General features: G+C 40.8%; 1 protein-coding gene across 2 annotated transcripts in view; it reads left to right on the top strand.

The window, feature by feature from the left end:
- Positions 1-13,728, top strand: part of trim46b (tripartite motif containing 46b) — a 59,458-nt gene that overhangs the window by 13,494 nt on the left and 32,236 nt on the right. For both annotated transcript variants that reach the window (XM_061931115.1, XM_061931116.1), the window contains exons 3-5: positions 2,280-2,463; positions 5,003-5,201; positions 5,280-5,426. In XM_061931115.1, the coding sequence (XP_061787099.1) occupies positions 2,280-2,463; positions 5,003-5,201; positions 5,280-5,426 (530 nt within the window). The remainder of the gene's footprint in view (positions 1-2,279; positions 2,464-5,002; positions 5,202-5,279; positions 5,427-13,728) is intronic.

The raw sequence follows: 13,728 nt of genomic DNA, 5'->3' as shown, positions 1-13,728 counted from the left end.
GTGTGTGTATATGTGTAAATAAATGAACACTGAAATTCAAGTAATTCTTATATATATATATATATATATATATATATATATATATATATATATTAAAATACATATATATACATATATATTTATATATATAAATAAAATACACACATATATATATATATATATATATATATATATATATATATATATATATATAAATAAATATATATACATATATATATATAAGAAATACTTGAATTTCAGTGAATTCTAGCTATAAATATACTCCTCAAACGCCCCCCCCCGGCCCCCCTGACCCCGCCCACCTCAACCCCCCCCTCCCCGCCAATCTCCCGAATTCGGAGGTCTCAAGGTTGGCAAGTATGGTAACACGTCGTGTCATGGTCACAATATGCAGACGACAGCGGAAAGCAGCGTGCAGGCAATAAGGTATCTAATGCTTAAATCAAAAATAAACAAAAGGCGAGTACCGCTAAGAAAAGGCATGGAAGCTTAGGCATGGCTATGCAAAACGAAACTAAAACGCAACTGGCTGCAAAGTAAACAAAACACAAAATGCTGGACGACAGCAAAGACTTACTGTGGAGCAGAGCGGAGACGGCGCCCACAAAGTACATCCGTACATGACGTGACAATCAACAATGTCCCCATCAAAAAAGGAAAGCGTCCGCACAACTTAAATAGTCTGCATTGCGAAAACATAGCAGGTGTGGAGAACAGCGCTCAAGGAAGACAGGAAAATACCAACAAAACAGGAAAAAAAAACACCAAAATAGCACAAGACAAGAACTAAAAGACTACACACAGGAAAACACCAAAAAACTCAAAATAAGTCAGGGGGTGACAGTACACCTACTCTGAGACAAAAGCTATACTGATGCATGGTTGGTTATGGTTTGAATTAATATCCAACAATTGCGAGAACGACTTTTTATTGTCTATATCGTCTACTGAGTTTCGTTTTTAAATGATTTCTGCTGGTGGTGTGCCTCAGGATTTTTTCAATGAAAAAAATGTGCCTTGGCGCAAACAAGGTTGAAAAACACCAACTTAAAGGTGCACTTGGGTTTCGGGTTGTCCCGATACCAATATTTTGTATTTCGATACTTTGATACTTTTCTAAATAAAGGGGCCCACAAAAAAACAGCATTATTGGCTTTATTTTAACAAAAAATCTTACAGTACATTAAACATATGTTTCTTATTGCAAGTTTGTCCTTAAATAAAATAGTGAACATACTAGACAACTTGTCTTTCAGTAGTAAGTAAGCAAACAAAGGCTCCTAATTTAGTCTGCTAACATATGCAGTAACATATTGTGTCATTTATCATTCTATTGTTTTGTCGAAATGATGAGGGACAAGCTGTAAAAATGAATTATTAATCCATTTGTTCATTTACTGTTAATATCTGCTTATTTTCCATTTCAACATGTTCTATCTACACTTCTGTTAAAATGTAATAAGCACTTATTCTTCTGTTGTTTGATACTTTACATTTGTTTTGGATGATACCACAAATTTAGGTATCGATGCGATACCAAGTAGTTACAGGATCATACATTGGTCATAATTTAAGTCCTCACGTATCCAGAGACGTATTTACTAAGTTTATAAACATAATATACATTTTTAAAAAAGGAAAAAAAATGTTGTGACAATAAATAATATCGATGTAATCATAGTAGTATTGACTAGATATGCTATTATACAGTGGATGTCAGTTGTAGATCCACCCATGGCATTTGTTTACATTCAGGCGCGCTAGTTTTTGTTAGCGGTGATGCCAATGAGCTATCGTATCCTCCTACGGTGTGTAGTGAAGCATGTTTAGCTATTCCTCGTCCTGCAATGATGATACGTGTAAGAAACTTACTTTATTCGTCGCCATGGAGACAAGGATTAGTGATTTAGAAGTAGCTAAAACACCGCCGACTGCGGATAGACGTTAGCCGCTAGCTAGCTAGCCATGTCTTAAAGTACCTCTTCCTGAGGGCGTTTCAGTGTTATAACTTCACCTTTATCGTTAGTTTTTAAGCCAAAATGCGTCCGTTTTAAATTTTCTGTCTGCACACTGTGTCTGCTTATAAGTACTCTGTGATTGTGCGCTGCCGAACATGCTCTTCTGCTTGTAAACACAATGTCATGTCTGTTACAAAAAAAGCGGTACTTTTCAAACAGAGTATAGTACCGTTTTTAATTCATTAGTACCACGGTACTATACTAGTACCTGTATACCATACAACACTAAGGGAAACATTAATCCTCCGTCTGGTTTTGGAGGTCCCCACCCGCCGTCACCATCCATGCCCCGCTCTCCGGGATACCTGGGGCGCCGCCGCAAAGAGGGCCCGCCGCCCCTGATTATGATGTTCCCCTGCGTCCCCTGTGGACGGGACGTGGAGCTCGGGGAGAAAGGCCTCACCGACTGCCTGCGTAACCTCACCTTGGAGCGCATAGTGGAGAGGTAACGCACACTCACGCACACATCGCACAACCAATGTCGTAATGGCAGTGAGTCAGCATTAATAGCGCTGATGGGTTGATTGTAAACAAGAGTACGGCAAGTGTAACACGCTGAGTAGCAATATTTTAAAGTGCATGCAGAGGTGAACACAGAAGATACTATGGAAATATTACTGTAGCAAGCGATTTGTGTGTCTGTTTAGATTTGTGTGTGTAAAAAAAAAATTCCATGTTGCGATTTGTGTGTCTGTGTTTAGATTTGTGAGTTTGTAAACACAACTCTGTGCTTTTGTGTTGCAATTTGTGTGTCTCTGTTTAGATTTGTGTGTGTGTAAAACAATCTATACGTCTGTGTTCAAGTCTGTGTGAAGCAGGTACCCTTAATCAAATGTTGCAATTTGTGTGTCTGTGTTTAGATTACCGGTAGTGTGTGTAAAACAATCTGTGAGAAGCAGGGACCCTCAATCGGCTGTTGCAATTTGTGTTAGTGTTAAGATTTGTGTGTGTATAAACAAAACATCTGTTTGTCCGTGTTGCAATTTGTGTGTCTGTGTTAAGATTTGTGTGTAAAGGAAATCTGTGCGTTCGTGTTGCTATTTGTGTGTCTGTGTTTAGTGGTGAGTGCGGGTAAGGGAAAGCTGAAGTTGCAAATATTTTCCAGACATACAGATCGCAACACGGAAAGACAGATTTTTGTTTTCTCACGCACAAATCTATACGCACACGCACACACACGCACACACACGCACACACACACACACACACACACACACACACACACACACACACACACACACACACACACACACACACACACACACACACACACACACACACACGTACTCGCGAATTGTTTTGCAACAATAATACTTATCGTAAATTGTTAGATCACACATAACACACACATTTATACTACACGCTTTTTTTGGGGGCGGGAATACGCTGTCTAGCGCCTAGTACAAAACCCAAAACCAGTGAAGTTGGCACGTTGTGTAAATGGTAAATAAAAACAGACATCCTTTTCAACCTATAATCAGTTGAATAGACGGCAAAGACAAGATACTTAACGTTTGAACTGGAAAACTTTGTTATTTGTTGCAAATATTAGCACATTCGGAATTTGATGCCTGCAACATGTTTCAAAAAAGCTGGCACAAGTGGCAAAAAAGACTGAGAAAGTTTAGGAATGCTCATCAAACACTTATTTGAACCATCCCACAGGTGAACAGGCTAATTGGGAACAGGTGGGTGCCATGATTGGGTATAAAAGCAGCTTCCATGAAATGCTCAGTCATTCACAAACAAGGATGGGGCGAGGGTCACCACTTTGTGAACAAATGCGTGGGCAAATTGTCGAACAGTTTAAGAACAACTTTTCTCAACAAGCTATTGCAAGGAATTTAGGGATTTCACCATCTACGGTCCGTAATATCATCAAATGGTCCAGAGAATCTGGAGAAATCACTGCACATAATCGATGATATTACGGACCTTTGATCCCTCAGATGGTACTGCATCCAAAAGCGACATCAGTGTGTAAAGGATACCACCACATGGGCTCAGGAACACTTCAGAAAACCACTGTCAGTAACTACAGTTGGTCGCTACATCTGTAAGTGCAAGTTAAAACTCTACTATGCAAAGCGAAAGCCATTTATCAACAACACCCAGAAACGCTGCCGGCTTCGCTGGGCCCGAGCTCATCTAAGGTGGACTGACGCAAAGTGGAAAAGTGTTTTGTGGCCTGACGAGTCCACATTTCAAATAGTTTTTGGAAACTGTGGCTGTCGCGTCCTCCGGACCAAGGAGGAAAAGAACCATCCGGATTGTTAAAGGCTCAAAGTTGAAAAACCAGCATCTGTGATGGTATGGGGGTGTATTAGTGCCCTAGACATGGGTAACTTACACATCTGTGAAGGCACCATTTATGCTGAAAGGTACATACAGGTTTTGGAGCAACATATGTTGCCATCCAAGCAACGTTACCATGGACGCCCCTGCTTATTTCAACAAGACAATGCCAAGCCACGTGTTACAACAGCGTGGCTTCATAGTAAAAGAGTGTAGGTAGTGGACTGGCCTGCCTGTAGTCCAGACCTGTCTCCTAAAATACCACAACGTAGACCCCGGACTGTTGAACAACTTAAGCTGTACATCAAGCAAGAATGGGAAAGAATTCCACCTGAAAACTTCAAAAATTGGTCTCCTCAGTTCCCAAACGTTTACTGAGTGTTGTTAAAAGGAAAGGCCATGTAACACAGTGGTAAACATGCCCCTGTGCCAACCTTTTTGAAATGTATTGCTGTCATTAAACTCTAAGATAATGATTATTTGCACAAAAAAAAATGTTTCTCAGTTCGAACATTAAATATCTTGTCTTAGCAGTCTATTCAATTGAATATAGGTTGAAAAGGATTTGCAAATCATTGTATTCTGTTTTTATTTATGAATTACACAACATGTCAACTTCACTGGTTATGGGGTTTTGTAAGATAATTGCGATAACAACAGTTAGGTGCAATGATATTGTGGACGGGCAGGTACCGACACACGGTGAGCCTGGGCATTGTGGCCGTCATGTGTCAGTTCTGCAAGCCCCCGCACGCCCTGGAGGCCACCAAGGGCTGCGCCGACTGCAGGGCCAACTTCTGTAATGAGTGCTTCAAACTCTACCACCCGTGGGGGACGCCGCGGGCGCAGCACGAGCACATCCTGCCCACGCTCAACTTCAGACCAAAGGCAAGACGCCTCCTGTATGTAGTGTGTGTGTGTGTGTGTGTGTGTGTGCGCATATGACATCACAGTTTCGCTCTTTAGGTGCTGACGTGCACGGAGCACGACCAGGAGAAGCTACAGTTCTACTGTAGGACTTGTCAGCGGCTGCTTTGTCCGCTCTGCAAGCTGCGACGTGTGCACACGGGACACAAGATCCTACCTGTGGCCCAGGCATACCAAGCTCTAAAGGTACCTACCGCCCCCAAATGACTTCAATAATAATTATTAAAGAAACAGGTAGCTCGCTTGGACCACATTTATGAACAAGTATAACAACAACACAGCAGCAACAGAGTCAATAGTGTAGTAGCATCAAGAAAAAAACGTGTTAATAGCGCTGATGAGTTCATTGTAAACAACAAAGGGGAAAGTTAAACACGCTTCATTGTCACACAACTACATTTTAAAGTGCACACTGAGGTAGATAAATCTGGTTGTGGCAATATAAGAAAAGAAAAAATAAACACCACATCAGGTGGTTGCCCACAACCACAGCTGTTCAGAAGTATATTGCTCACCACACACCAGGCGACTAGAAGACTAGAGGGTTCTCAATATATCAATTAATGCTGCAGCTAGCCAATATTGCACTGAAATTTCCTTTGATTAATTGGGTACAATTTTGTTTGGCTAAAAAACAATTATAAATACTAGAGATGTCCAATAATATCGGCCTGCCGATATTATCGGCCGATATATGCGTTAAAATGTAATATCGGAAATTATTGGTAACGTTTTTTCTTATTATCGGTATCGGTATCGTTTTTATTTTTTATTTTTTATTAAATCAACATAAAAAACACAAGATACACTTACAATTAGTGCACCAACCCAAAAAAACTTCCTCCCCCATTTATACTCATTCACACAAAAGGGTTGTTTCTTTCTGTTATTAATATTCTGGTTCCTACATTATATATCAATATATATCAATACAGTCTGCAAGGGATACAGTCCGTAAGCACACATGATTGTGCGTGCTGCTGGTCCACTAATAGTACTAACCTTTAACAGTTAATTTTACTCATTTTCATTAATTACTAGTTTCTATGTAACTGTTTTTATATTGTTTTTACTTTCTTTTTTATTCAAGAAAATGTTTTTAATTTATTTATCTTATTTTATATATTTTTTAAAAAGGACCTTATCTTCACCATACCTGGTTGTCCAAATTAGGCATAATAATGTGTTAATTCCACGACTGTATATATCGGTTGATATCGGTATCGGTTGATATCGGTATCGGTACTTAAAGAGTTGGACAATATCGGAATATCGGATATCGGCAAAAAGCCATTATCGGACATCCCTAATAAATACACAAGAAAAAATATATAATAATAAAGAATACAAATATGTTGCAGGTTAATGGGTCGGAGCTCATCATTCATTTATAACAAACACACGATGACCGTTGCATCATATCTTATATGGTGGTTTTTGACCACTCTTCTATAGTTTTAATACAAATAAAGTGCATTGTCTTCGCTTGAAAACAACATCTAACATACAGATCGCAACGCATTTGAACATGAATCACATATACTTGCATCTTTAAAGCCAGTTCCCTTAACTATAATCTACAGATGTCCGATAATGACTTTTTTGCCGATATCCGATATTCCGATATTGTCCAACTCTTAATAACCGATTCAACCAATACCGATATACAGGTAAAAGCCAGTAAATTAGAATATTTTGAAAAACTTGATTTATTTCAGTAATTGCATTCAAAAGGTGTAACTTGTACATTATATTTATTCATTGCACACAGACTGATGCATTCAAATGTTTATTTCATTTAATTTTGATGATTTGAAGTGGCAACAAATGAAAATCCAAAATTCCGTGTGTCACAAAATTAGAATATTACTTAAGGCTAATACAAAAAAGGGATTTTTAGAAATGTTGGCCAACTGAAAAGTATGAAAATGAAAAATATGAGCATGTACAATACTCAATACTTGGTTGGAGCTCCTTTTGCCTCAATTACTGCGTTAATGCGGCGTGGCATGGAATCGATGAGTTTCTGGCACTGCTCAGGTGTTATGAGAGCCCAGGTTGCTCTGATAGTGGCCTTCAACTCTTCTGCGTTTTTGGGTCTGGCATTCTGCATCTTCCTTTTCACAATACCCCACAGATTTTCTATGGGGCTAAGGTCAGGGGAGTTGGCGGGCCAATTTAGAACAGAAATACCATGGTCCGTAAACCAGGCACGGGTAGATTTTGCGCTGTGTGCAGGCGCCAAGTCCTGTTGGAACTTGAAATCTCCATCTCCATAGAGCAGGTCAGCAGCAGGAAGCATGAAGTGCTCTAAAACTTGCTGGTAGACGGCTGCGTTGACCCTGGATCTCAGGAAACAGAGTGGACCGACACCAGCAGATGACATGGCACCCCAAACCATCACCCAACCATGCAAATTTTGCATTTCCTTTGGAAATCGAGGTCCCAGAGTCTGGAGGAAGACAGGAGAGGCACAGGATCCACGTTGCCTGAAGTCTAGTGTAAAGTTTCCACCATCAGTGATGGTTTGGGGTGCCATGTCATCTGCTGGTGTCGGTCCACTCTGTTTCCTGAGATCCAGGGTCAACGCAGCCGTCTACCAGCAAGTTTTAGAGCACTTCATGCTTCCTGCTGCTGACCTGCTCTATGGAGATGGAGATTTCAAGTTCCAACAGGACTTGGCGCCTGCACACAGCGCAAAATCTACCCGTGCCTGGTTTACGGACCATGGTATTTCTGTTCTAAATTGGCCCGCCAACTCCCCTGACCTTAGCCCCATAGAAAATCTGTGGGGTATTGTGAAAAGGAAGATGCAGAATGCCAGACCCAAAAACGCAGAAGAGTTGAAGGCCACTATCAGAGCAACCTGGGCTCTCATAACACCTGAGCAGTGCCAGAAACTCATCGACTCCATGCCACGCCGCATTAACGCAGTAATTGAGGCAAAAGGAGCTCCAACCAAGTATTGAGTATTGTACATGCTCATATTTTTCATTTTCATACTTTTCAGTTGGCCAACATTTCTAAAAATCCCTTTTTTGTATTAGCCTTAAGTAATATTCTAATTTTGTGACACACGGAATTTTGGATTTTCATTTGTTGCCACTTCAAATCATCAAAATTAAATGAAATAAACATTTGAATGCATCAGTCTGTGTGCAATGAATAAATATAATGTACAAGTTACACCTTTTGAATGCAATTACTGAAATAAATCAAGTTTTTCAAAATATTCTAATTTACTGGCTTTTACCTGTATACAGTGGTGGAATTAACCCATAATTATGCCTAATTTTGTTGTGATGCCCCGCTGGATGCATTAAACAATGTAACAAGGTTTTTCCAAAATAAATCAACTCAAGTTATGGAAAAAAATGCCAACATGGCACTGCCATATTTATTATTGAAGTCACAAAGTGCATTATTTCTTTTAACATGCCTCAAAACAGCAGCTTGGAATTTGGGACATGCTCTCCCTGAGAGAGCATGAGGAGGTTGAGGGGGGCGGGGTTGGGGGTGGGGTGTGGGGTGTGTTGGGTTGAGTTGAATGGTTGCCCCGGGAGATTTTCGGGAGGGGCACTGAAATTCGGGAGTCTCCCGGGAAAATCGGGAGGGTTGGCAAGTATGACTGGGAGACGCAACTGCTCTGTACTTCTCCCTACGTCCGTGTACCACTCCATACAGCGCCGTTTTAAAAAGTCATACATTTTAATTTTTGAAACCGATACCGATAATTTCCGATATTACATTTTAAAGCATTTATCGGCCGATAATATCGGCAGTCCGATCTCTTGTCATTATCATTTTTAGAGCATGCTTTTATAGTGAAAGTACGCAGGAAGTGGTAGATTTTCTCGAATTAGTACAAATAACCATTCGATTCTAAAACACAAGATTTCGAACATGACATTGTTATGACTTTCAATGTGCACGCTGACTTAGTAAGGCCAGTATGTCTCTTACACTCAAGCTAATCATGCCACTTGTTTTAAAACTTATCATCGGCGCTCGCCAACAGTTAATATCATGCTTTTGGCGTTACCAATAAGTACATCATTCCTGGGAGCAGAGAATCTACTAGCTCAGTGGTTCTCAAAAAGTTTCCCCAAGTACCACTTGAGAAAAAACTTGGCTCACCAAATACCACCCTGATGACCAACATTAGAATACAGTAGCGTAGTAGGCCTAAGTGTTCATTAAAAACAAGGCTGAGTTTTTTTTTAACAAGTATATTTATAATCTTTTTTGGCCACTGTAACATTTCACACAGTTTGAACAGTAACACTGTGTATGAATATGGGAAAATACAACACTGTACTTTAATTAAGTGATTTTGTCACTGTACCACAACTTGAGAATTACTGTACTAGAGGAATTGAATCACCCCTAATATTTATCACAATGTCACGATCGGACCCATTCCGACAAATTCAACCTCATAGCTATGTCCAAAGGCCTCAACTTCTCTGTACATTTTGGCCAATCAGCCTTATTTTCGGCAGTCGAATTCGTCTCTGAGCGGCGCTCAAACGCGCACGTCATCTTTCTAATCAGAACTTATTTTTGTTTCTGGTGTAGACGAAGCAGAAACAGCAAAGAGTAACACTATATTAACTCTTTATTGCTCAAACGGCACAATTTTTATCCTCCCGCTTAGCTCAGACCTACTTCTGGTTCCTGTCTATGGCGCTAAGCCTTCTGGGAAATGTAGTATTCAAACATTCCCTTCCTTGTTGCCATGTATATCTATATTTATTTCACCTTTATCTATTCAGAGTAAGACAATTAAGAACAGGTTTCATTTGCAAAGCTGACTTAGCAAATGGGCAGCTTTTACATGTTAGAGATGTTGAAGTGTGATGATTATCTCTCGTTCTCTCATTTACTAACAAAATAATTGCGCTATAAATCGCCCTCAACAGTTCGCAAATGCTCTTAATGTGCGAAGGTTTTCTTTTTAGTTGTAAGAAAGACAAACAGTTTTCAAGTGTAAAACATACACGGAGAATGTCTGCAACTTGTGGACAACAGAGCAGACAGCAGACAATAAGAAAGCCTTCGTTGGAGTTTCTTTATATAATTATTATAATGAATTATTACTCGGGTTAGTTACTGAATCCGGTACTCTTTTGGCACCGACCAAATCCCGCTGGTCCTACCAGGCACCGATTCACGTAAAATCTACCAGTGCCATATTACAGTACCTGGGTTGCACGTGACGTCACGCCCTGTTGCCGACTCAGCCGGCTCTTCGCACTTTGGTACTTGGCGATCACTCAAGCAGCACTGAGAGCGGACTCAGCCAAACTACCTCGAGGTATTGTTGCAATTTTTAAAGCCAACAAAGCAATTGGCTCCCAAAAAGGCCCTAACATAGGTAAAGTATGTCTCCACTTTTCCAAAAAAAAATACATTAGCTTGATGCTAATATACCTTCGCTTTCCTATTGATACGCTACTGATTAGCATTAGCGATTTTAACTTTTTAATTTCAACATCTTCAAATTTGTAAATGAAAGTAAAATGAAATGCATGTTAAAATCAAACAGCTGGTGTGTAAAAAGTACAATACTTACAGTATAAACACTTTTTAGGGTGCAACAAAAACAAAAAAAACCACACACTTAAACTATACACTACTGCCATCTAACGTCTTGGACTTACAACTGTATTTGCAACTTAGGGCCTGATTTACTAAAGGTACACTGTCTAGCATCTAGTACAAAACCCAAAACCAGCGAAGTTGGCACGTTGTGTAAATGGTAAATAAAAACAGAATACAATGATTTGCAAATCCTTTTCAACTTATATTCAATTGAATAAACTGCAAAGACAAGATACTTAACGTTCGAACTGGTAAACTGTGATATTTTTTGCAAATTTTAGCTCATTTGGAATTTGATGCCTGCAACATGTCTAAAAAAAGCTGGCACAAGTGGCAAAAAAGACTGAGAAAGTTGAGGAATGCTCATCAAACACTTATGTGGAACAGCCCACGGGTAAACAGGCTAATTGGGAACAGGTGGGTGCCATCATTGGGTATAAAAGTAGCTTCCATAAAATGCTCAATCTTTCACAAACGAGGACGGGGCGAGGGTCACCACTTTCTCAACAAATGCGTGAGCAAATTGTCAAACAGTTTAAGAACAACATTTCTCAAAGAGGTATTGCAAGGATATTAGGGATTTCACCATCTACAGTCCGTAATATCATCAAAAGGGCCAGAGAATCTGGAGAAATCACTGCACGTAAGCGGCAAGGCTGAAAACCAACATCGAATGCCCGTGACCTTCGATCCTTCAGGCGATACTGCATCAAAACTGGACATCAGTGTGTAAAGGATATCACCACATGGGCTTAGGAACACTTCAGAAAACCACTGTCAGTAACTACAGTTTGTCGCTACATCTATAAGTGCAAGTTAAAACTCTACTATGCAAAGCGAAAGCCATTAATCAACAACACCCAGAAACGCTGCCGGCTTCACTGGGCCCGAGCTTATCTAAGGTGGACTGATGCAAAGTGGAAAAGTGTTCTGTGGTCTGATGAGTCCACATTTCAAATTGTTTTTGGAAACTGTGGACGTCGTGTCCTCCGGAACTAAAAGGAAAAGAACCGTCTGGACTGTTATAGGCGCAAAGTTCAAAAGCCAGCATCTGTGATGGTATGGGGGTGAATTAGTGCCCAAGGCATGGGTAACTTACACATCTGTGAAGACACCATTAATTCCTGAAGGTACATACAGGTTTTGGAGCAACATATGTTGCCATTCAAGCAAGGTCTTTTTCATGGACGCCCCTGCTTATTTCAACAAGACAATGCCAAGCCACATTTTGCACGTGTTACAACTGCGTGGCTTTGTAGTAAATAAATTTAAAAAAATAAAAAACAATATTTATTAACGCACGCAAACACGGTGGCTTCACGGTGGGCTTCACGGTGGCAGAGGGGTTAGTGCATCTGCCTCACAATACGAAGGTCCTGAGTAGTCTTGGGTTCAATCCCGGGCTCGGGATCTTTCTGTGTGGAGTTTGCATGTCCTCCCCGTGACTGCGTGGGTTCCCTCCGGGTACTCCGGCTTCCTCCCACCTCCAAAGACATGCACCTGGGGATAAGTTGATTGGCAACACTAAATTGGCCCTAGTGTGTGGATGTGAGTGTGAATGTTGTCTGTCTATCTGTGTTGGCCCTGCGATGAGGTGGCGACTTGTCCAGGGTGTACGCCGCCTTCCGCCCGATTGTAGCTGAGATAGGCTCCAGCGCCCCCCGCGACCCCGAAGGGAATAAGCGGTAGAAAATGGATGGATGGATGGATTTATTAACGCACGCAAACAGTACCAAACATTGGTACCGTTGAGTATTTGTATTGATTCCCAGGTATCGGTTCAAATGTGAACAGTAACCATCCCTAAGTATTATTATTATATTGAAATAAAACAGGACAACATTCTGACTATTAGTTCTGAGTACATCATGTGCGTTTACTGCCATCTAGTGTTTCCTTTTAAATCTGTTCTGTACTGTTCCTGTTTATTTTGAACATGTATACGATGTCAGCATGTTACATCCCATATTACACATTTTCATTTCTCATTACAACATGTCTGAAAAGAAGTAGGAAGAAGCAAAGCTTATTTAATCCTACCCCTTTCCACTTCATATTAACTTGTTATACACTATATTGCCAAAAGTCTTTGGCCACCCATCCAAATGATCAGAATCAGGTGTCCCAATCATTTGGCCCGGCCGCAGGGGTGTAAAATCAAGCACTTAGGCATGGAAACTGTTTGTACAAACATTTGTGAAAGAATGGGCCGCTCTGAGGCGCTCAGTGATTTCCAGCGTGGAACTGTCATAGGATGCCACTTGTGCAACAAATCCAGTCATGAAATTTCATCGCTCCTAAATATTCCAAAGTCAACTGTCGGCTTTATTATAAGAAAATGGTAGAGTTTGGGAACAACAGCAACTCAGCCACCAAGTGGTAGGCCAAGTAAACTGACAGAGAGGGGTCAGCGGATGCTGGAGCGCATAGTGCAAAGAGGTCGCTACAGAGCTACAAACTTCATGTGACCTTCCAATTAGCCCACGTACAGTACGCAGAGAGCTTCATGGAATGGGTTTCCATGGCCGAGCAGCTGCATCTAAGCCATACATCACCAAGCCCAATGCAAAGCATGGGGTGCAGTGGTGGAAAGCATTGGACTCTAGAGCAGTGGAAACATGTTCCCTGCAGTGTTGAATCACACTTTTCCATCTGGCTATCTGATGGACGAGTCTGGGTTTGGAGGTTGCCAGGAGAACGGTACATTTCGGACTGCGTTGTGCCGAGTGTGAAATTTGGTGGAGGAGGAATTATGGTGTTGGGTTGTTTTTCAGGAGTTGGGCTTGGCCCCTTAGTTCCAGTGAAAGGAACTTTGAATGCTCCAGGATACCAAAACATTTTGGACAATTCCAGTTTGGAGCGGGCCCCTTCCTCTTCCAACATG

Source organism: Nerophis lumbriciformis, linkage group LG37, assembly GCF_033978685.3.
Source record: "Nerophis lumbriciformis linkage group LG37, RoL_Nlum_v2.1, whole genome shotgun sequence".
Taxonomy (NCBI): Eukaryota; Metazoa; Chordata; class Actinopteri; order Syngnathiformes; family Syngnathidae; genus Nerophis; species Nerophis lumbriciformis.
Note: the sequence above shows the minus strand (reverse complement) of the source record. Positions and strands in the feature narration are given on the sequence as shown.